The sequence below is a fragment of the Eumetopias jubatus genome, unplaced genomic scaffold (genome assembly GCF_037043125.1).
Source record: "Eumetopias jubatus isolate StellerSeaLion01/CBP00866 unplaced genomic scaffold, mEumJub1_p1.0 scaffold_15, whole genome shotgun sequence".
NCBI classification, from domain to species: Eukaryota; Metazoa; Chordata; class Mammalia; order Carnivora; family Otariidae; genus Eumetopias; species Eumetopias jubatus.
Window position 1 is genome coordinate 32,484,031 of NW_028274821.1, and position 22,648 is coordinate 32,506,678.

At 41.8% G+C, this 22,648-nt stretch overlaps 2 protein-coding genes across 4 annotated transcripts in view; one reads left to right on the top strand and one right to left on the bottom strand.

Moving 5' to 3' along the window:
* UHRF2 (ubiquitin like with PHD and ring finger domains 2) overlaps window positions 1-22,648 on the top strand; it is a 138,055-nt gene that overhangs the window by 89,423 nt on the left and 25,984 nt on the right. The window lies entirely within an intron of this gene.
* The window catches only part of GLDC (glycine decarboxylase), a 98,626-nt gene continuing 95,385 nt past the window's right edge, over window positions 19,408-22,648 (bottom strand). Inside the window, exons 24-25 of the mRNA XM_028107310.2 lie at window positions 21,522-21,602; window positions 19,408-20,023 (exon numbers count right to left, since the gene is read on the bottom strand). Coding sequence (XP_027963111.1) covers window positions 19,880-20,023; window positions 21,522-21,602 — 225 coding nt within the window. The 3' untranslated portion in view covers window positions 19,408-19,879. The remainder of the gene's footprint in view (window positions 20,024-21,521; window positions 21,603-22,648) is intronic.

The window sequence follows — 22,648 nt, forward strand, 5'->3', positions numbered from 1 at the left end:
ATTAACAGTTATATCATCAAATATCTAGTAAATTTCAAATTTCCATTGTCTAAAATGTCATGTATAGATATTTTAGGTTTGTTTATGTCAGGATCCAAATAAGGACCTTACATTGTTATTAATTGCTATCACTTATGTGTCTTTTAATCTGTATATGTCCCTTCAATTTTCCTTTACTTTTTGCAATTTGTATGTTTAAATTATTCTAGAGCCTTTCTGACAGAGCAAGATTTTGCTGATTATAACCATGTGGTATGGTCTAACCTGTTCCTCTTTATTCTATGCAAATTGGTAATTGGAATTCAAGCATGACCAGATTCAGGTTTGATCCACTGCCCCCACACCCCCCACACTCCCCACACCCTGGGCCAAGACTTCTTCATAGGTGGTACGGTTATTCCTTCAGGTGGTATATAGTATTTGGTTGTCTCTTAGGCTCAAGTTTGAAAGAGTAGCTTCTCACTGGATTCTGTTATATGTAGTAGGTTACAGTGATTGCTTTTAAGTACTCAGCCACTTTCATATGGGTAGGATTTTTTTTCTAATTAGCATAAGCAGGGCCTCTAGTTGTAGAACTCATTCTAAATAATATCGTTCATTCAACAAATATGTGCATGCTAGTATGTTTAAGAATAGAAAAAGGGCGCCTGGGTGGCTCAGTTGGTAAAGCGACTGCCTTTGGCTCGGGTCATGGTCCTGGAGTCCCAGGATCGAGTCCCCCATCGGGCTCCCTGCTCAGTAGGGAGTCTGCTTCTCCCTCTGACCCTCTCCCCTCTCATGCTCTCTATCTCATTCTCTCTCTCAAATAAATAAATAAAATCTTTAAAAAAAAAAAAGAATATTAGGTAAACTTTGGGGAGTTGGCAATCAAACAGCCTAAGCTCTCTCATAAACTTGTTATGACAGTTTGGCTAACAGAAAGGGGGACCTGCCTGTATTACAGCTTTGGATTTTAGTATAGAGCCTACATACGAACTGAAGAGAGATCTGCTCTGACTTGCCCACTGTGTACTATTTCTTTTCTGCTTATTAGGGACCGAACCATTTCCCATTCTTCAGGACACCCTGAAATGTAGAGCTCATGACTCTACCTGATTTTAGGGAATTGAGCTTGATAATTCACTTATCACCAGCTTAAACTGGGAAGAGTTTTCCATGCTTATCTCCTGTATGCTGACTGGTCCACACACCAGATGTTTGAATCCCTGAAAGAACTGATTATTTAGTAACCTGGATTGATCAGACAGTACAAAGAAAAAAATACAAACACAAACACAAAATATCAAGAACTAGCTAGAGGGACCAGGAAGGCAGACCAAGTTACAACTATTAAAAAAATGAATGAAAGAATGAATTTTACACTATATCCTCAAGTATAAAACTGCATTGCATTGCTAGAATAACAATAAGGTGCTGTGTGAAGAGTAGTTTGAGATTAAAATTCTCGGAAGTAAATGATTGAAAACAAAAATGTAACAGACAGTGGACAAAATCTGAACATATTACTGAGTATTCCATTATATATGGATGTTCCACAGTTTGTTTATTCATCTGGTGATGGATATTTGAGTTTCTAGGATTTTGCTATTATAAATAGCTGCTATGAACTTTCATCTGTAAGTCTTTGGGAAATAGTTTGGAAGTTTCCTATCAAATATGTTCTTACCATATAATCCATCAATTTCATTAGTATTTACTCAAAACAAATGAAGAGATGTTCTCAAGTGGTTTATACCATTTTACACTCCTGCCAATCATGTATGAGAGTTCTGGTTGCCCCACATACTAACACTTTGCTTTTGTCCTCTTCATTGTAACCATTCTGGAGGATATGTAGCTTCTGTGGACACAGGAGTGGGTTGAATATATAGTGACCAGAATGATGGGTAGTCATCAGTACTGTTCTTCTGGTATTTCTGGCTCTCAAGTGCATGTGTTAGGATTGTATATCTTAGCCTCCTTGTGGTTGGCTAGGGTCATGTGACCAGTTAATCAGTGAGCTGTTTAATAAATGCTGTGTGTCACTTCAAGACAGTGTTGTTTTTTTTTTTAAAGATTTTATTTATTTGAGAGAGAATGAGAGATAGCACGAGAGGGAAGAGGGTCAGAGGGAGAAGCAGACCCCCTGCTGAGCAGGGAGCCCAATGTAGGACTCGATCCCGGGACTCCAGGATCATGACCTGAGCCGAAGGCAGTCGCTTAACCAACTGAGCCACCCAGGCGCCCAAGACAGAGTGTTTCATCGCCTTCCAGAGTTGTTTGGTTTTTTTTTTTTTTCTCCCTTCCATGGAGATCAGTAGTACCCAGACAGCTTTTCTAATAACATGGGTCCCAGAGTGAGGATGATATAGAGTTCCCCTGCCCAGCTTACAAGGGACAGGTAACCATGAGTGAGAAGTAAATCTTTTTAACAACCTGACGTTTTTGAGTTAACATGACCTAGCCTATCCTAATGGAAGCATTCCTAAATTCCTCAGTTTCTCAGTAGACAAGGAATTGAATTTTTTTAATTAGTGTTTTAATAATTTAGAACTAGAACTTCCACTATGTTTAAATTTTTTCATCTCGAAGTCAGTTGACTACAAGCTATTGATTGGTTGATGGTGTGGTAGGCAACCTGTAAGATGGTCCCTGATGATCTCCAGCACCTCATCTTCATTCCCTGTTGTAATCTCTTCCCTTTGAGTGTGGGCTAGACTTGTTTTTTTTTTTTTTAAGATTTATTATTTACTTATTTTAGAGAGAGCAGGGGTGGGGTGAGAGTTTTTTTTTTTTAAGATTTTATTTGTCAGAGCATGAGCACAAGCAGGGGGAGAGGCAGGCAGAAGGAGAAGCAGGCTCCTTGCCAAGGAAGGAGCCTAATGCGGGACTCGATCCCAGGACCCTGGAATCATGACCTGAGCCAAAAGCAGATGCTTAACCAACTGAGCCACCCAGGCATCCCGAGAGGGAGTCTTAAGCAAACTCCACGCTGAGCATGAAACCCAATGTGGGGCTCGATCTCATGACTCCGAGATTATGAACTGAGCTGAAACCGAGAGTTGGACACTTAACTGACTGCGTCACCCAGGCACCCCTGGACTTATTCTTGTAATGAATAGGATGTAGCCAAAGTGATGGGATATCACTTCCAAAGTTAGATTAAAACTAATGTGGCTTCCATTTTGGGTACCCTCTCTTATTCACTCAGAGAAGCTAACTCCTGTGTTTTGAGCTACCTTATGGAGAGGCCCATGTGGCAAGAAACTTGTCTCCAGCCAATAGCCAACAAGGTCCTAAAGCCACGGGAGTGAGCTTGGAAGTGGATTTTTCCCCAGTTGAGCCTTGAGGTGACTTCACCATTCATTCCAGTTGAGACACCCTGAGCCAGAGGTCCCAGCTAAGCTGCTACTGGATTCCATACCCACAGAAACTGTGATAAGGAATGTTGTTTTTAATCACTAAATTTTGGGGTAATCTGTTATGTAGCAATACATGACTAATACAGATAGGGTAGCCCTAAGTGTCAGTTTGCCCAGGACAAACCCAAGTTGTATTCGTTATTACAGAGTGATTATGAATACAATTCACTTTTCCTCTTGTATAGTGTCTCAGCAGTCCCTCTCAAAATAACACCAGCATTTTTCACAGAACTGGAACAAACAATTCTGAAATTTGTATGGAACCAGGAAAGACCCCAAATAACCAAAGTAATGTTGAAAACCAAATCTGGAGGCATCACAATTCCAGACTTAAACCTCTATTACAAAGCTGTAATCATCAAGACAGCATGGTGCTGGCACAAAAGCAGACACATAGATCAATGGAACAGAATAGAGAGCCCAGAAATTGACCCTCAACAGTATAGTCAACTCATCTTCGACAAAGCAGGAAAGAATACCCAAAGGGAAAAAGATAGTCTAACAAATGGTGTTGGGAAAATTGGACAGCCACATGCAGAAGAATGATACTGGACCACTTTTTTTTTTTTTTTTAAAGGTATTATTTGGGGCACCTGGGTGGCTCGGTTAAGCATGTGCCTTTGACTCAGGTCATGATCTGAGGTTCCTGGGATTGAGCCCCACGTCAGCCTCCCTGCTCAGTGCGGAGTCTGCTTCTCCCTCCTCCTCTCCCCCCCACCCCGTTTATGGGTGTGCATGTGCTCTCTCTCTCAAATAAAATCTTTTTAAAAAATATTTATTTGAGAGAAAGTGGGGGGAGGGGCAGAGGGAGAGAATCTTAAGCAGATTCCCTGCTAAGCGGGAAACCCTATGTGGGGCTTGATCCTGGGACCCTGAGAATATGACCTGAGCCAAAGTCAGATGCTTAACTGAACCCCGGACCACTTTCTTATGCCATATACAAAAATAAATTCAAAATGGATAAAAGACCTAAATATGAGACAGGAATCCATCAAAATCATACAGGAGAACACAGGAGCCTCTTTGACCTTGGCTGCAGCAACTTCTTGCTAGACACGTCTCCAGAGGCAAGAGAAACAAAAGCAAAAATAAACTATTGGGACTTCATCAGGATAAAAAGCTTTTGCACAGCAAAGGAAACAGTCAACAAAACCAAAAGACAGCTGACAGAATGGGAGAGGATATTTGCAAATGACAGATAAAGAGCTAGTATCCAAAATCTATAAAGAACTCCTCAAACTCAGCAACCAAAAGTAACAAAAAATCCAGTCAAGAAATGGGCAGAAGACATGAACAGACATACAATGGCTAACATACACACGAAAGACATACAAGTGGCTAACATGCACATGAAAAACTCAACATCACTGGTTACCAGGGAAATGCAAATAAAAACTACAGTGAGATATCATCTCACGCCTGTCAGAATGGCTAAAATCAACAGCACAAGAAACAACAGGTGTTTGTGAGGCTGTAGGAAAAGGGGAACCCTCATGCACTATTGGTGGGAATGCAACTGGTACAGCCACTCTAGAAAACAGCATGAAGTTTCCTTAACATTAAAAATAGAACTACCCTGTGATCCAGCAATTGCACTACTACGGATTTATCCAAAGGCTACAAAAAGTGATTCAAAGGGGCACATGCACCCCAATGTTTTTATAGCAGCAATGTCCACAATAGCCAAAACTTGGAAGGAACACATGTCCATTGACAGATGAATGGTATAAAGAAGATACACACACACACACACACACACACAAAAGAATATTAGCCATCAAAAAGAATGAGATCTTGTTATTTGCAACAATGTGGATGAAACTAGAGGGTATTATGCTAAGCAAAATAAGTCAGAGAAAGACAAATATATGATTTCATTCATATGTGGAATTTAAGAAACAAAAAAGATGAACATAGGGGAAGGGAAGGGAGAATAAGATCAAAACAGAGAGGGAGGCAAACCATAAGAGACTCAACTCTAGGAAACAAACTGAGGGTTGCTGGAGGGGAGGTGGGTGGGGGATGGGGTAATTGGGTGATGTGCATGAAGGAGGGCACGTGATGTAATCAGCAACTGATGTATGCAACTGATGAATCACTCAATACTACCCCTGAAACTAATAATACACTGTATGTTAACTAGAATTTAAATGAAATCTAAAAATATATAAAGTGCCCCAGTTTAGGGGTCCCTGGGTGGCTCAGTGGGTTAAGCATCTGACTCTTGATTTCTGCTTAGGTCATGATCTCAGTCGTGGAATCGAGCCCCACGTTGGGCTCCACACTCAGCAGGGAGTCTGCTTGAGATTCTCTCCCTCTCCCTCTGTCCCTTCCCCCACTCACCTGCTTGCTCTTGAACTCTCTCTAAACAAAATCTTTTTTTTAAGACTTTATTTATTTGACAGAGAGAGTGAGCACAAGCAGGGGGAACTGCAGGCAGAGAGAGAGGGGTAAGCAGGCTCCCCGCAGAGCAGGGAGCCAGACTCAGGGCTCGATCCCAGGACCCTGAGATAATGACCTGAGCCAAAAGCAGACGCTCAACCAACTGAGCCACCCAGGTGCCCCCAGATAAAATCTTTTTGAAAAATAAAATGCCCTAGTTTAGGTAAGATCACCTTATTGATAGACTCAATTAAGGTCTCTAATGACTGGTGTGGGATCAAGCATCAAGTCAGGCTCCATGCTCAGCACGGAATCTGCTTGTGTTTCCCTCTGCCTCTCTCTCCTCTCTCTCTCTCTCTCTCTCAAATACGTAAGTCTTTTTTAAAAAATCTCTAATGACTGGAGCACCTGGGTGGCTCAGTCAGTTGAGTGTTGGTTTCAATCTCAGCTCAGGTCTTGATCTCACAATCATGAGTTCGAGCCCCACATTGGGCTCCTCACTGGGTGTGAAACCTATTTAAAAAAAAAAAAAATCTCTAATGACCTAACCCTGAATTCACTTTGTTTCTGAAAGTATTCTTTCCCTCATACCCAGGAATTTAACTCAATAGCATTCTCTCCTTAAGAAAATACAGATATTTTTTAAAGATCTCTGGTGAATTGCCATAGATGAAAAATGATACAAGTGGAAAGCATAGCGAATTTCTGTTTGAAGGGCACCTGGGTGGCTCAGTAGGTTAAGTGTCTGCCTTCGGCTCGGGTCGTGATCCCAGGGTCCTGGGATTGAGTCCCATATCGGGCTCCCAGCTCAGTGGGGAGCCTGCTTCTCCCCCTCCCTCTGCCACTCCCCCTTGCTTGTGCTTGCTCTCTCTCAAATAAGATCTTTAAAAAAAATAAAATTTGGGGGCACCTGGGTGGCTCAGTCATTAAGCGTCTGCCTTCGGCTCAGGTCATGATCCTGGGGTCCTGGGATCAAGCCCCGCATCAGGCTCCCTGCTCAGCGGGAAGCCTGCTTCTCCCTTTCCCACTCCCCCTGCTTGTGTTCCCTCTCTCACTGTGTCTCTGTCAAATAAATAAATATTTTAGAAATAAATAAATAAAATAAAATTTGTTTGGGTCTTCTGTAAATCTCTTGTTCAAATTGGGATTTTCCTGGTCTTGATATGATGAGTAATTTTGCATTGTATCCTGCACATTTTGAGTATTATGAAATTCTTGTTCCTATTTAAATCTTCTATTTTATAAGACAGTCAAACCGTTTAGGTTCAGAATGCGTATTCTGTCCCACTTATGTGGTTCATTGTCAATTTAATTTTCTAAGCTTTTGTTTGCATTGCTATTCTGGTCTGCATCCACTTGGGTCTTACCCAGAAGCCAATCTGAAACCTAGGCAATAGTCCACTCATAGTTCATTTTGCTGTGTTGATTATGGTTAATTTCATGCATGGTCTGCTTGAGGAACTCCCCAAGACTTCATATACAGATTTAAAGGAACCCTTTCTCCAGCTCCCTTCTCTCTATAATTCTCCTTCAATCTCCAGTGGAGATGGTTAAGGTGCTGCCTCTTTGCAGTTGGTCACTTAGTGCAGGGCAGGGTGGGCTGCAAAGCTCCTCCCCATGGGCCTGGCCACATCAGTGCCTAGGGGAATGGGTGTTCACCAGGAGTGGGACAGGAAATCAACTGGGTTTTTCCTACAGGTCACCCTGTTCCCATTCCTTTGGCTTTGAGGGCAGGCTTTGTGGGGGGCGGGCGGGGGGCGGGGGCAGCAGCAGGTAGCAATGCCCATTGATGTTTTTGGGTGGTAGACTTCCTTTGCACCCAGGCCAAGAGAAGGTAAAAAGAAGGCAAAAGAAGAACCCCAGGAAACTTACTGCCAGATCATTCCTCAAGTTCCAAAATGCCTAGCCAGGCTACCATTTTCTCACCTTTCAGAGTCCTGATTGTTGCTTTATGTATTTCATCCAGGGTTTTTAGTTATATTTAGCAGCAGGGATAGAGTGGAATATACTTACTTTAACTTGTGTGAATCTTGAAGTCCCCCAAGTAGCCTTTCAAAAACGGATTTTTATCTACTAAGAAACCAAAATACATTTAACATTAAAGGAACTCTATTTGAGAGGAAACTAACATTAAGCACTTATGTATCAGACCCACTATACTAAGTAATATTAAAACTTTCCTACAAACCAACCAATAAGATAATTTCCTTTTATTATAAAACACACATGAGCCAGGGGTAGGAAAGTAACATCTATGCCATGTTCTATCCCTGTTGGGGTTTTTGCTTTTTTTTTTTTAAAGATTTATTAGAGCACACGAGGGAGAGGGGCAGAGGGAGAGAAGCAGATTCCCTGCTGAGTGCGGAGCCCAAACTCCAACCAAATGCTCAATCTCATGAGCCAAAATCAAGAGTCAGATGCTTAACCAACTGAGCCACCCAGGTGCCCCTGCCTGCTTGTTTTTAATATATGAAAAATTACAAAGAAATTGTAACAAACACTTTGCATATAGACTACTCAGTATCATAGTTAACATATTTGTTTTTAAATAAAGCCAAAATACTACAAATGAAGTTGACAACTTTCATTCCTCATCCTGCCCATATTTCCCTCCCCCATCCGAGGAAATTATCCTCAATTTAGTGATGCCTTCTCAGTTTTACTTGTTACTATGTATTCATATATAGGTATTCATAAAATACAGTATTTCAAGTGTTAAGTTTTATGTAAATGGTATATTGTATTCTGCATTTTGCTTTTTCACCAACTCTATGCTTTGGGTTAGTTTTCTCTTTTTTTTTTTTTGTTTTTTTTGTTTTTTTAATTTTTTTATAGTCTTCTCTTTTAAAAAAGGTAAATTTAGGGGCGCCTGGGTGGCTCAGTCATTAAGCGTCTGCCTTCAGCTCAGGTCATGATCCCAGGGTCCTGGGATCGAGCCCCACATTGGGCTCTCTGCTTGGCGGGAAGCCTGCTTCTCCCTCTCCCCCTCCCCCTGCTTGTGTTCCCTCTCTCGCTGTGTCTCTCTCTGTCAGATAAATAAAAAATCTTTAATAAAAAATAAAAAAGGTAAATTTATTATACTGAAATATTTAGACTTACTGCTCTCGTTGCATTTTGTTTTCTATTTATTTTTATTATGAAAAGAGCAGGTATAATTCCTGACTTGCCTTTCCTTCTTGTCCTTACCTTTAAAGAGGGTTTGAACCTGCCCTCTTCCCCTTGCACTGGACCAAAAGTTATTCACATATTCAATCAGTTATTATTATTTTTTACTCTTTTATAATTTTATTTTTTATTTGAGAAAGAGAGGGAGAGAGAGACCAGCACACTCCTCACTGAGCAGAAAGCCAAAGCAAGGCTCCATCCCAGGACCCTGAGATTATGACCTGAGCTGAAGTCAAGAGTCAGGCGTGCAACCGACTGAGCCACCCAGCTGCCCCAATTTTGTACTCATTCTTTTTCTTTTTTATGTTAATCACCATACATCATTAGTTTTTGATGTAGTGTTCCATGATTCATTGTTTGCGTATAACACACGGTGCTCCACGCAGAACGTGCCCTCTTTAATACCCATCACCAGGCTAACCCATCCCCCCACCCCCTCCCCTCTAGAACCCTCAATTTGTCTCTGAGAGTCCATAGTCTTTCATGGTTTGTCTCCCCCTCCGATTTTCCCCCCTTCATTTTTCCCTTCCTATCTTTTTTTTTTAACATATAATGTATTATTTGTTTCAGAGGTACAGGTCTGTGATTTAGCAGTCTTACACAATTCACAGTGCTCACCATAGCACATTTTTGTATTCATTCTTAAGTTTTCAACATACCTATACTTTAGAGCATGTAAATATTTATAAAATGATCATTGTCTGTTTTTTTCCTGAATAATCTCACCCTATTTTTATTGCCCTTCAGATACCTTTTCTGATCTATTTTCCATGTGTTTATTATTTTAGTTAGAACTCTTTAAGACCTGAGGGCGCCTGGGTGGCTCAGATGGCTAAGCGTCTGCCTTCGGCTCAGGTCATGATCCCAGGGTCCTGGGATTGGGTCCTGCATCAGGCTCCCTGCTCAGTACAGAGCCTGCTTCTCCCTCTGCCATGCCCTCTGCTTGTGCTCTTCTGTCTATCTCTCTGTCAAATAAATAAATAAAATCTTAAAAAAAAAAAAACCTCTTTAAGACCTAAGTTGTTTTTTAAAATGTGTGACTTACCGATTTACTGACAAGTTTTGTCTATTTCTTTGCTCAATATTTCTTGTTGAATACTTAGAGATGTTTTTGTATCATAGACCTTCCAGTGAATGTCTATTTTCAGTAAATTTTCTCAGTCTTTGCATGTCCTCTTTATTTTTCACACTGTTAGAAAAATTGGTTTGGTATAGATCTAAGTTGCTAGCTTTCTTTCTTCAGCATCTTATAGACATTCCATTGTGTTCTGACATTTCTAATTGCTGAAAACAGTTGGATGTCAATTTGTCATTGTTTTGAAGGATGTAGCTTCTTTAATAGCTTCTGAGTTTCACTGAAATCCATCTAGGTGTGGATTAGTTTTTATTTGCTTGTATTGGGACTCATTGTATACCTTTAAATTGGGAAGCATGTCTTCATTCTGGCAATTTTTTACTTTCTCCTAAAAACATTGTGCTTTTCCTCTGTCTCCTTCTTGATCTGCTTTACCTTAACATCTCTTACATTTTTCATCTCTTTACCCACTCTCAGCTATATTCTAGGTGATTGCTCATATCTTTCTTATAATTCACTGAATTTTCTTTTTTAGTCTAGCCTAGTTTAACCATCTAAATAAGTTATATTTGATTTTAAGAACTATTTTCTTGTAATTTTCTTTTCACATTTATCTATTCTTGTTTCATAATCTCCTGTTCTCATTTGTGGATTTTAGTCCTTGTGTTTTCTCTTTGAGCATTTAAAACATATTTATTTCAAAGTTGTTTTCTTTCTGTCATTTCCAGTTCCTTAAGTAAGAATTCTGCCATTTGTTGGTACTTAACGTTGAATTTCATTATGTTTTGTAAATTTGTGAGCTCATCTTCTGTGGCATTTTCTTCTCAAGAGGGTTTTCCTTATGGTTTATTTCTGGGTGCAGTCACTTCCTTTGGAGAAATTTTTAGATTTGTTTCTTCTAGGGCCTTTATAGGTTTCCTGAAACTGAACCAGTTGTTATGTGAATTGTATTGAATCTTTGTTTCCACCCATGGCCTCGGATGGAAAGCTTTGTTTTCTGCTATGACCTTGGGCCAGTAGATACTGATATTTCAGTTCTCCTATTGGAACAGGCTTTCCCAGTTTTGAACATGCCTCATTTCTGCTCCTTACTATCTATTATAAATACAGCCTTGATTCCTAACATTCATTCCCTGGCATTACTGAAACCCCAATCCTAAGACACACATCTAGTCCAGCCTCCTCCATGGCCCAGATGGTTTCAGGCCTTATGGGTTCCCTCTCATTTCTGCCACCTGGAGGTTTCCTTTTTCTTCCTCGATAACCAGTTCTTATTTTCCTGTTTTTTGTTTGTTTTTAATTGGGGGGAAGAAGAGTATCTTCCCAACCTGTCTGTTTGCAGCAGGGATAGTAACAGTTCCCACATCTGTGGAGTGTGTGTCCAAAAAGAAGAGTGCTGTCATTTTTCATCACTTCACTTCTCATGCACACTTTGGAGGTAAATGGCATTATGTCCATTTTACAGACAAGGTAAAGTGATTTCAGAGAGTTACTCACCCTAAGTCACGGGTAGTTGGCAGCAGATAAAATTTAAACTCAAGGCTATGTGTTACTTTCTACTACTTTTTTTGCGTCACTGTTTTGTTTATTTACTACAGTATTTACTTTTAATTTATACCACATCCTTTTGCCCTTCTTTGAAAACCAGGTTTGGACACTATCTTAAAGAGAACTCATGTGCAACCTGACTAAATTTTATCTAAAAATATCCAAATGGTTATTGCCTGATGCATATTTCTTTTAGAGTCTCTTCTCATTTTCATACTATAAAAACCTTGGGTTTCATTCTTAAAGGCAACTAATTTCTGGGAAATACTGAAATTGTCTTAACTGTACTGAGCCTGTTTAACTGTGGCACCTTTCACCATCTCATGCTTAGGAGCATTAGATTTCAGATTAACAGCAATTTTCTGAATGACAGGTACTGTCCCACGCTAAAGCCTGTCTTTTCGACAAAGTACAGAAAAAGTGCTGACCTCCACAATCCACCTCCTCCCTTCCAACATGGCTGGCATCACATACTATACTCACTCCTTTGCTATTTGCAAATTTATTTAATAGCTTACCCAGCTGTCTCTTTCCATGGAAAGTATTTTCCTCATTGTCTTTTGGAATGCATTTCAAGCAGCTTCTTTTAACCAATAAAGATATCTAGTTTTTCTATTTTGGGAAACTTTAATATTCCTCTGTAGTTCACATTGGATAGAATGTCTTGAACATAAGCAAGTTATTTTTTTCTTTCCATTCTTTATGCCCAGACTTTTAAAAAAGATCTGTTTGCATCTAATTCTGCTTTGGCTGCTCCTACTGCAGCGTGTAGCCGTTTTGGATCAAGTTCCCAGTGGCAGCACTGTTGGGGGAAAGTCTGCATGTTTTTAGGATGACTGACATCGCTCCTGGTGCTGTTGGATTACACCCTTTTTTCTGGAAATTTATAACTTTGGCTGTTACTTAAAGCACTTAAATCTTCAGAATCTCACCAAGTTGGTTTTTTTTTTTTTCAAATGATCTTCAGAAGTGCCGTTATAGACATGCCACACCCTGATTGATAACACTTTTATTGGTAAGGTTAAAGCACAGTGCAACAAACATATCAGAAGCACACTAAAATTTCTCTTGCATTGGTTCTGAAAACCCTGGGCCTCAATAAGAGAGGTCCAGACACCCAGAGAGTCAGATAGGTCCATTTAAAAAAATCTGTACTTGATTTTTTTCAACCCTCCATCAATTCTGTTGAATTTAGAAGAAATTACAGGCAGTCTCCAACTTGCATTTTAGAAGCTAATTTGTAAAAGAATGATGGCCACGATCTTTGACTCGATGTAGGTTGAAAAATGCAATAATCTTATTTGTATGAATTTGTACAAATATTACCTATAGGAGCAATGATACAGAGGAAAGGCGTAGGTTCTCAGGTTAGCGTATAAAAGCCTATTAAACCATAATTTAGCAACACTGCTTTTATGGAAAAGGTATCCCTTACCAGTCCCAGGCACCAGAGTCCATCCCCTGTCGCAAAATGACTACATTTTTTCCAAATTTGGGGATGGGTGATTTGAGAGCACAGATTGTAACTTCTTTAATATCAGAGACTTCTTTCCATCCCCAGTGAGTTGTATGTATGAGAGGTGGGGAGGAGCTATGGGGATGAGAGGAACAACGTATACAAAATTGGCTGGCTGGAGCTTGGCAAGGTAAAGCAACAGTAGGGAGGCACCCCTGAGCTGGAAGGACTCCAGGGCATGAGGAGGGAGGAGGGGAGGATAAGATCGGCATTCAGTGAAGCAAGCAATGTGAACTGCATATGAACAGGAGCAGGAAGAAAAGAGCCACAGCAGGAAAAGCACATCATACTCTGATGTATATAAACACACTACACAAATCATGCATATCAGGGTACCTGTATACATATACAATTGGTATTGAACAAGTGGGCCTTCCAGCACCTCAGCCTCCCATTCTGGGTTATTGCAATGGTCCCGGGAAGTTTCCACCAGCCCTCTCCTCAGGGCTTTGCTGCAACCTGGGCTCAGTTTTCAATTTTGCAGACATTCTAACCCCAGGGCATTGCCTTCCCTGCCTCCCACTTCCCTACCTACGGCCTCAGATTTAGGCTCCCTTAGCTCAACAATCTGGCTGTCTAGTTGGTTTCCAAAAAAGACTTTCCCTTCCAACCATGGGCTTCTCTCTCTACCCCTTCACCAAGAGGTCACCCTGCTGTTGACCTACGCCCCTCCCAGAATTGCACTCAACATCCTTTTTAACCATCCCTCTTCCCCATTCTCGTCTTGCTCCCTGTCAACTTCCTAATTTGGTGGAGTCCTCTCTCACTTTCTGACCCATGCCTTATTTCTCATGCTCCTGACTCCTTTCTCTTACTTCCCGCTGTGGAGAGCCTTCTCCCATCTCTCCTACCCCACCACTTCCTGACTCTTCTGTCTGGTTATTGAGCTGATGATATTCTTTCTCTTTCCACATCTTAATCCTTTCCTTCTCCCCATCCTTACCAGAGGCTCTTCCTATTTCCTCCCCCATTTCCTTCTTGCAACTTTCTCCCACTTTCTATCCTACTGTCTGCCTTCTTGTCCTCCATTACAGATCCTTCCGTCTCTTCCTGACCCAAGGACCTCCACCCACCCCATTTCTTTTCTCCTTTTCTTTTTCCTCAAAGCCCTTCACCTGAGTCAGGGTCCCTTTCTTCTCTAGACCCTATTTCCATTCCCTGTGATCTTGACTCTAGGCTAAAACCCCTCCTCACCATTCCTAACTCCTAGAAGTCCCACACTCTCCCCAACCTCAGCTTTTATTCCTCTTCTCTCTCCCCTATCCAGGGATTCAGCCCTTTACATATGAAAATAACCAAATGCTACAATGGAGATACTAATGTGCTTCAAACATGCTTCTCTCTATTCCTGAACACTCCCGCTACCCTTTCCCCACATCAAGTTATGACTCTTCTTTTTTTGTTTAGATTTTAGTTGGAAAATCACCTCAGAGAATCCTTCCCTACCTACCCAATGTGAAAGGGTCCCAGATCCCCCACACATACCATTTTATTTTCGTTTTCTAAAGAGTATTTAACACTCAAGTCTTGATTGATGTGGTCCGTTTGTCCATCTAGCATTGGTGCTCCATGAAGGAGGTATCATTTAGAATGGTGCCTGGTACAAAATGGCTCAGTCAGAATTTGCAAAATAAAAGTTCATGATTTCTGGGTGCCAGACACTATGCTAAGTGCTCACTTTGTGTTATCTCATTTAATCCTTACAACAAGCCTGATTAAAGTAAGTACTTTATTGTTATTTTACACCTTAACAAACTGAAGTGCAGAAAGGATGAATTTGCCTATTGTCTCGAAACAATTGGCATGAGAATTCAGTCTAGATTTGTATGAAGTCACAGCCCATATTCCTTCTACTTTCTCTGGCCGTCCAGAGGAAAAGGGTGCTTAGGAATGGCAAGAAAAGGAAAGGAAATGGATCTGAATGCAAGGTAGGTCAAACTGGGGTTGGAGTTGAGAATAAGAGCTAACACTTAACACTTACGTTGTGTCAGGCACTGTTTGGAGCAATATATTGAAACTTCACCTAGGAGTGGTAGGTAATATCATTTTACAGGTAAGAAGACAGGCTGAGAGATGCCATTTATCCTAAGGTCATACAGCTAGGATATGGGGAAGCTGGGATCTGACTCCAGAGCAATTACTCTAATTGCCATCCTGCACTACCCTCATCAGCAGGAAATTAAACAGATATACTAGAGTGGTATACTGTGTGTTGAGTACTAACTCCTGCTTCAGGGATTTTGTTTTCTTCATGGAATGACCTCAGGTAATGGGACAGTCCTCCCTCCTGGCCTACTTCTCACTGCTATCTGTAGAGGAGACAGTTCATCCATGGTACTCCACTAGCACTGGGGAGACCCCCCCCCCCTTTGTATCCTCCCTGTTCACCTGGGATCAGCATGGGGCAGCACTTCTGCCCTGGTGCATCTGCTCTACAGACTCAGACTGCTTCCTTGAGTGGGTATCCCAGGCTTAGATTGGTGAAGCATTGGAGGGACAAAGATGGAGAGCAAGCCTTCATGGTCTCAATTAAAACAGCATTTACCAATCAGCTTTATTAACAATAAAGCTGATTATTTTGAACTCAAAAAAAAAAAAAAAATTCCTTGATCCTTGATGCAATACTGGTAGGAACAAGCCTACCAGATCAGAGAGTGTGGCCAAAGCGCTGGTTTGCTTCTACTCCTGAACAGCCTCCTCCTGCCATAGGATCCTCAATGAAAGCAAGGGAAAGAGGGATTTTTTTCGAAATGGTAAGATTTGCACAAAAAATGCAAGGCTGACAAAGTTCAGCCTCTTACCCACCTTCAGCCTCCCAAAACCCATCCTTTACTGTCTGAAATGTGAACAAAGAAGGCTGAGAAGTACTACCTGGAACATGTTAGAAATGCAGATTCTTTGGCTCTGCCTAAGAACTGTATCAAACTCTGAGGCCAGGGCCTACCAAGCCCTGCTAGTAGTCTGTACACACTAAGGTTTGAAAATCACTGCCCTGGGACACATACCTGACCTTGGCCAATTAAAAACCCTACTAAACATTCTGACCCAGAGCCCTGTGAACCTCTAAAAGTGCTAACATCTCAGCTCCCAAACTACTTGTCCCAGATGGCTTCTTGTACCCAAAAGTGGTACCTACATCCTTTATTTGGATGATAGGCACCAGTTTTGTCATTGGAAAACTTGGCCCCTATACTTATATAGAGGTTTCATGGGGTTTCCACACTGGTCCCTTGCCCTCTATCATACACAGCAGCAAGGCAATGATTGTTCCAACAGTGGCCGGCCCCATGGTTGGGAGAAGGCAGAGGGCAGAGCCCCATTTATATGAAGAATGTGCATGTCTACCTCAGATCCTCATCTTCAAAACTGCTCAAAAGGCACATTTGACACAACACTGTATGCTACTGAATGAATATTATGAATATTATGAATATGAATATTATGAATACTTAATGCTACTGAATTGAATAATTTTAAATGGTAAATTTTATGTATATTTTACAATAAAAAAGAGGTGGGGATGGGGGGGCGGGCATCCTGTACAAAGCCTATGTGCCTTGTCTTTAAGGCCTGACATTTTGTACTTTAACAACTACTTGCAGTAGGCTTTGCAGCAGGAAATACTGGTTTCCATGACAGTGTCCCTCTTTAAGATAAAAGATCATTCCTTTACTCAATTCCTATTTCCTGCTGTTGAACATACCCTCTGTGGAAGACCCTGGCTCAGCACTGGGAATCCAATGATGAATGAGATATGGTCCCTGCTCTCAGGGAACTTAGTCTGGTGAGGCAGAAGAAAACCAAGGAAACGGTAATTACTGTGCTAAGGGTAAAGGCCAGCAAGCTGAGTGCCAAGATACAAAATAGCACATTTCACAGAGGTATGGAAGACCTTTTTCTTTTTTTTCTAAATGAATTCTTGATTTCTCCACACAATCCCTAAGCGTAACAGTCCCTTCCTGTTGAAGGTAGGGCAGGTTTTGGTGTGAACCATTTAGCCCCTGGGAGGGCTCAGAAATTGATTCCCACCGATCCTCATCCCTAAACTATTCAGGATTTGCTCTTTCCTGAAGCTCCTCTTCTATTTAGATCCAAGACTCCTCTTCTATTTTAGATCCAAGACCAAAATTTTATCCATTTATTTGAGACAGCACAAGCAGGGACGAGGGTCAGAGGGAGAGGGAGAAGCAGACTCCCCACTGAGTGGGGAGCCCGATATGGGGCTTGATCCCAGGACCCTAAGATCATGACCCCAACCGAAGGCAGCCGCTTAACCAACTGAGCCACCCAGGGCCCCCTAGGTCCAGGATATTCTTTTTCTTTTTTTTAAAGATTTTATTTATTTATTTGCCAGAGGGAGAGAGAGGGAGAGTACAAGCAGGGGGAGTGGCAGGCAGAGGGAGAAGCAGCCTCCCCGCTGGGGAAGGAGCCCAATGTGGGACTCGATCCCAGGACTGAGATCATGACCTGAGCCGAAGGCAGTCGCTTAACTCGACTGTCCTGGGCTCACCTTGGTTTCCAGGCCCTTACCTGTAGCTGACCCATTCCTTGAAGCGGGCCAGAACTCCAGTTCAGCCGGCCTCACGTATGAAACCTGGTTCCGCTTGCTCATAGCTACTCAGGGGGTGGAATGGGGGGGACTGTGGAAGACCTTCTTGAGGAAATGCTAAAATGAGCAAACAGGAGCCAGTAAAGCAAAGGGAGCAGGGGAGAGTGCTCCAGGTGGAGGACACCACTTGGGCAAAGACCCAGAGGTGGGAAAGATGTGCACAAGCATCAGGTGAACATACGAGCAACTTAATAGTGAAGGAGAATTTGAATATTTAATCACCTGCATTTGCCTCTGATATACTTTACAGTGAAAAGAAAAGAGCTGCTGTTCACCTTTGATGATTTGTTTCCATATGCTGTCCTTCCTCCGAAGGGGCTATTCCATACCCTGATGGCTCGTATGTGTTGAGAGCCTGGTTTCCAGCTCAGGGAGGGCAGATCTCCAGGGATTTAGTGACCATGGCAGTGTGGTAACCTGTTTTGACCAACTGCCACTGGAGTTCTGCAGCCTGGGTTCAGATTCAGGTTCTCCCTCTAATCAGCTGTGTGGCATTGGGCATATCGCCGTACCCTCTGTGTAAAAGTGGACTCTTGTGAGGTTCCAATGAGATAATACATTTTAAACACTTCAAATAGTACCTAACCCCAGAGAAGAACTCAATAAATATTAACCATTTAATTACAATGTAAAAACAAACAAACATGGATCCCATCATTTCTCTACTGCTTAGTTAGGCTGAAATAAATTGTTCTACAAACTTATTTATTTATTTATTTATTTATTTGACAGAGAGAAACATAGCGAGAGAGGGAACACAGGGGGAGTGGGAGAGGGAGAAGCAGGCTTCCCGCGGAGCAGGAAGCCTGACGTGGAGCTCGATCCCAGGATCCAGGGATCATGACCTGAGCCGAAGGCAGACGCTTAACGACTGAGCCACCCAGGCGCCCCTCTACAAACGTTTTAAGTTTGAGAATAAGTGAACCGCTTGCAGAGCATTCAATAGAGCACTAAGACTTTTCTTCAGTTGACTACTGTAACAGCTTGAATAATGGTTGATTGAGTAAGCTGCCATGCAAAGAACCAAGTAATCGAACAAGTGCTCACAATCAGAGAAGAAAATCTGAAGCATTTGCTGTATCTAGGGGAAAGTTATTTTGTGGTAGACATGCTAGTTGCCTATCTGAAACCCATATCCCCCCTTTTATTTATCTAACAAACTCCTGATTTCCTCTGGGGCACTACCATACCCAGGTAAAAGACCTCCTCATACTACCTTGCAGCTAGAAGTGGTATGTGAAACAATTCTGGCCAAAAGCAAGCAGAAGTTACTGGGTGGAGTCTCTGGGAAAGCATTTCAAAAGAAGTCAATGTGGATGGAATTTGCCTTTTTTCTTTGGTTTTTCTCCCTTTTTCCTATCTAGAATGGTTATGTGATGTCAATATGTATGAGCCATCTTAAGACTATGAGGATGAAGACTACATACAAAGGAAGGCACAACAAAGACTGAGGAACACTAGACCTTGGCTTATTATCTCTGTACTTAAGTGTCTAATGAGAAAAACTGCTAGACAAAACTGATTAATGTAAAAATGGCTATTGGGTTGGGTATTCTCATTGCCCTTCAAATCTCTCTGAACTTAGGCTATGTGGAAATAAGCATGAAAAATGAACCTAGAAGGCATTCTTCAAATTGAAATGCTTTTATTAGAATACTAATAATTGCAGATAAAAGGAAACCACACACATGGGAAAGGGAAAACACTCAGAAATGCATTACAGATTAGGCAAATTAGAGAAAATTTTTCTTCGATGTATAGAAAATGTAAACATTTGCCCTGGGATTCCTCACAGATAGCACAGTCCACAAGGACTTATTTGGACCAAGAATCTATCAAAGTCTACAGTATAACCTCTATAATGTCTCTGAACTTCCTACATTGAAAGTTAAAGTTCCTAGCACACCCAAAATTTTCCATTAAAAAAAAACTAAATGGCTCCTAATCAAGGCAACTGGAACATCAACTGCTACATGTGGAAGCAGGCACTGAGGCATATCGGTCTTCCAACGAGTTTCCACTCACTATGCTAATAGTATTTACATTTACCTTGACAGAGATTACAAAAATATACACAGTATATAAAACCCCAAGTTGAGTCTGGGATGGGAAATTATATAGTTCTTGCTCATCAAATGCTCCAGAGAAAGACATCAAGTCATTCGCTTGAACTGGAGACAGGACTAAGAAGAGGCCCTCTTCTGTTCAGAAAATGGGGACTCATAAACTTCCATGGGTGGGCAGGTGCAAACCAGGTGCTGATCTCCATAGATGTCATCAATCCGGGCAATGGTTGGCCAGAATTTGTTCTCTGGTTTCACAAAAGGCTGCAAGGGACAAAAGATGGAAATGTTCTGGGGTATTCTGAAACGTTTCTCTTGAGGAAAGAGGAGACTGCAGTGATGTCCCACAGCCTAACCCCAATAAGTGCCCAAAAGTAGAAGGTAAAACCCACACTCCTATTTTTTATTGCAGCATTTACTGTAGCCAAAATATGGAAGTAACCCAAGTGTCCAACAGATGATAAAGATGTGTATGTATATGTATATGCAAGCACACACATATACACTGGACTATTACTCAGCCATGAAAAAGAATGAGATCTTGCCATTTACAACAACATAGGTGGACCTAGAGAGTATTATGCTAAGTGAAATACATCAAACAGAGAAAGACAAATGCCATATGATTTCACTTACATGTATCTAAAAACACAGAAAAAAGGAACAGACCCATTAAATACAAAGAACTGATAGTTGCCAGAGGGGGGGGTGTGGGGGATGGGCAAAATGGGTGAAGAGTGGGAAATAACAGGCTTCCAAGTATGGAAGGGATAAGTCGGGGATAAGGAAATAGAGTCAATGTATTGTAATAGCATTTGTTATGGTGACAGATGGTAGCTACACTTGTGGTGAGCATAGCATAATGTATCAAGTTGTCAAATCACTATGTGGTATACCTGAAACTAATGTAACATTATGTGTCAACTATATTCCAATACAAAAAAAAGCTAAAAGTCACCCCTTCATTATTGTCCCCCCAAATCCAACTTTTGACTCTTGTCTCCACCCTGCCAGACTATGGAGTACCTTTTTCATGTAAGAATCAAAAAGGAAACAAAGACTGTATTTGGTGCATTTGGGGCTGTCTCCCCGTTGGATAACAGAAATTTGACAGGGACTATTTGGTCTTCCTCCACTGTGTACCCAGTGGATTCCCAAGCCTATGGCTGACACTGACCTCAGAGCCCTGGAAGCCAAAGCCTGTGCTCTGCATCACTTGTCATGACCTATTTAGGAAAGTGTCCCATATAGGGGCGCCGGGGTGGCTCAATGGGTTAAGCATCCAACTCTTGATTTCAGCCCAGGTCAAGATCCAGGGTCATGAGCTTGAACCCCACACTGCTTGTGCCTCTCTCTCTGCTCCCCCCCCCTCCCAAGAGCTCTCTCTTTCTCACTCCAATAAATAAATAAATAAAATCTGTATTTAAAAAAAGTGTCCTGGGGCGCCTGGGTGCCTCAGTCGTTAAGTGTCTGCCTTCAGCTCAGGTCATGATCCCAGGGTCCTGGGATCAAGCCCCAGATTGGCACTCTGCTCAGCAGGAAGCCTGCTTCTCCCTCTCCCACTCCCCCTGCTTGTGTTCCCTCTCTCACTGTGTGTCTCTCTCTCTCTCTCTGTCAAATAAATAAATAAAATCTTTAAAAAAAAGCGTCCCACATACAGTTACTATAATGAGGCTGCAAGGATGGGAGCCCCATCAGATAGGTGTTCATACGCACGTGAACACTCTACCACCTGGCGCACGCAAGCTTCAGGAGAACTTACAAGTGGGAAAGCTGCCACCTCTCTGGAATAAGGCCGATCCCAGTGGGAGGATGTGACGCAGGTCAGGGAATGTGGAGACATCTGAAACAGACACAGATGGGAAAGGGATTAGAGAGAATACTGCCTTCTCCTCGTGTGCTTTGTTCAGCCAGTGAGCTGATGGAAGCCCAGGGACACAGGGCGGTTGTTTTAATTTCACCTTAAGGGGGAAAAAATGTTGATTGGAAACTGTATTGTCAAAAATTTCAAATATCAGAAAGTTATGGTAATATATTAGAACATCTACCACCCAACCAACATAAATCAACATTTTGTTTATTTGCTTAATCTTTTAAAATAAACATTGCAGAGGGGCACCTGGGTGGCTCCGTTAGTTAAGTGTCTGACCTGTGGTTTTGGCTCAGGTCATGATCTCAGGGTCCTGAGATTGAGCCCTGTGCCAGGCTCCATGCTTAGCCAGGAGTCGGCTTGAGATTCTCCCTCTCCCTCTGCCCCTCCCCCACCCCAACTTGTGCTGTCTGTCTCAAAATAAAGAAGTCTTAAAAAATAAATAAATAAAACAGGGGGGCCTGGGTGGCCCAGTAAATAAAACAGGGGTGCCTGGGTGGCCTAGTCGGATGAGCATCTGCCTTCAGCTCAGGTCATGATCCCGGAGTCCTGGGATCGAGCCCCACATCAGGTTCCTTGCTCCGAGGGCAGCCTGCTTTTCCCTTTGCCCACCCCCCTCTCCCTGCTTGGGCTCTTTCTGTCAAATAAAATAAATAAAACAACATTGCAGATACATTTGAAGCTGCCTATATATAACCCCTCCATCTCATCTCTTACCCTACTCCCCAGTGATAACCACTATCACGAATTTGGTGTTCACCATCCTGATTGTTTTTATACTATTACTGCATATATGCATAAATAGCATATAGCATAGTTGGGCACATTTTAAAATCTTATCATCCTGTGAGTATTATTCTCCACTTGTTTTTGTAACTCAGTATTATGTTCTTTAGATGTCTATTGCCATTTTTAAAAATGGCCTAAATCCTTAAAGAATCAGCAGTATCCACAGAAAAGAGAAATAATAATAAGCAAGATGCCTTCTCCTGCCAGCCATTGGCCTGGGTACTCCACCT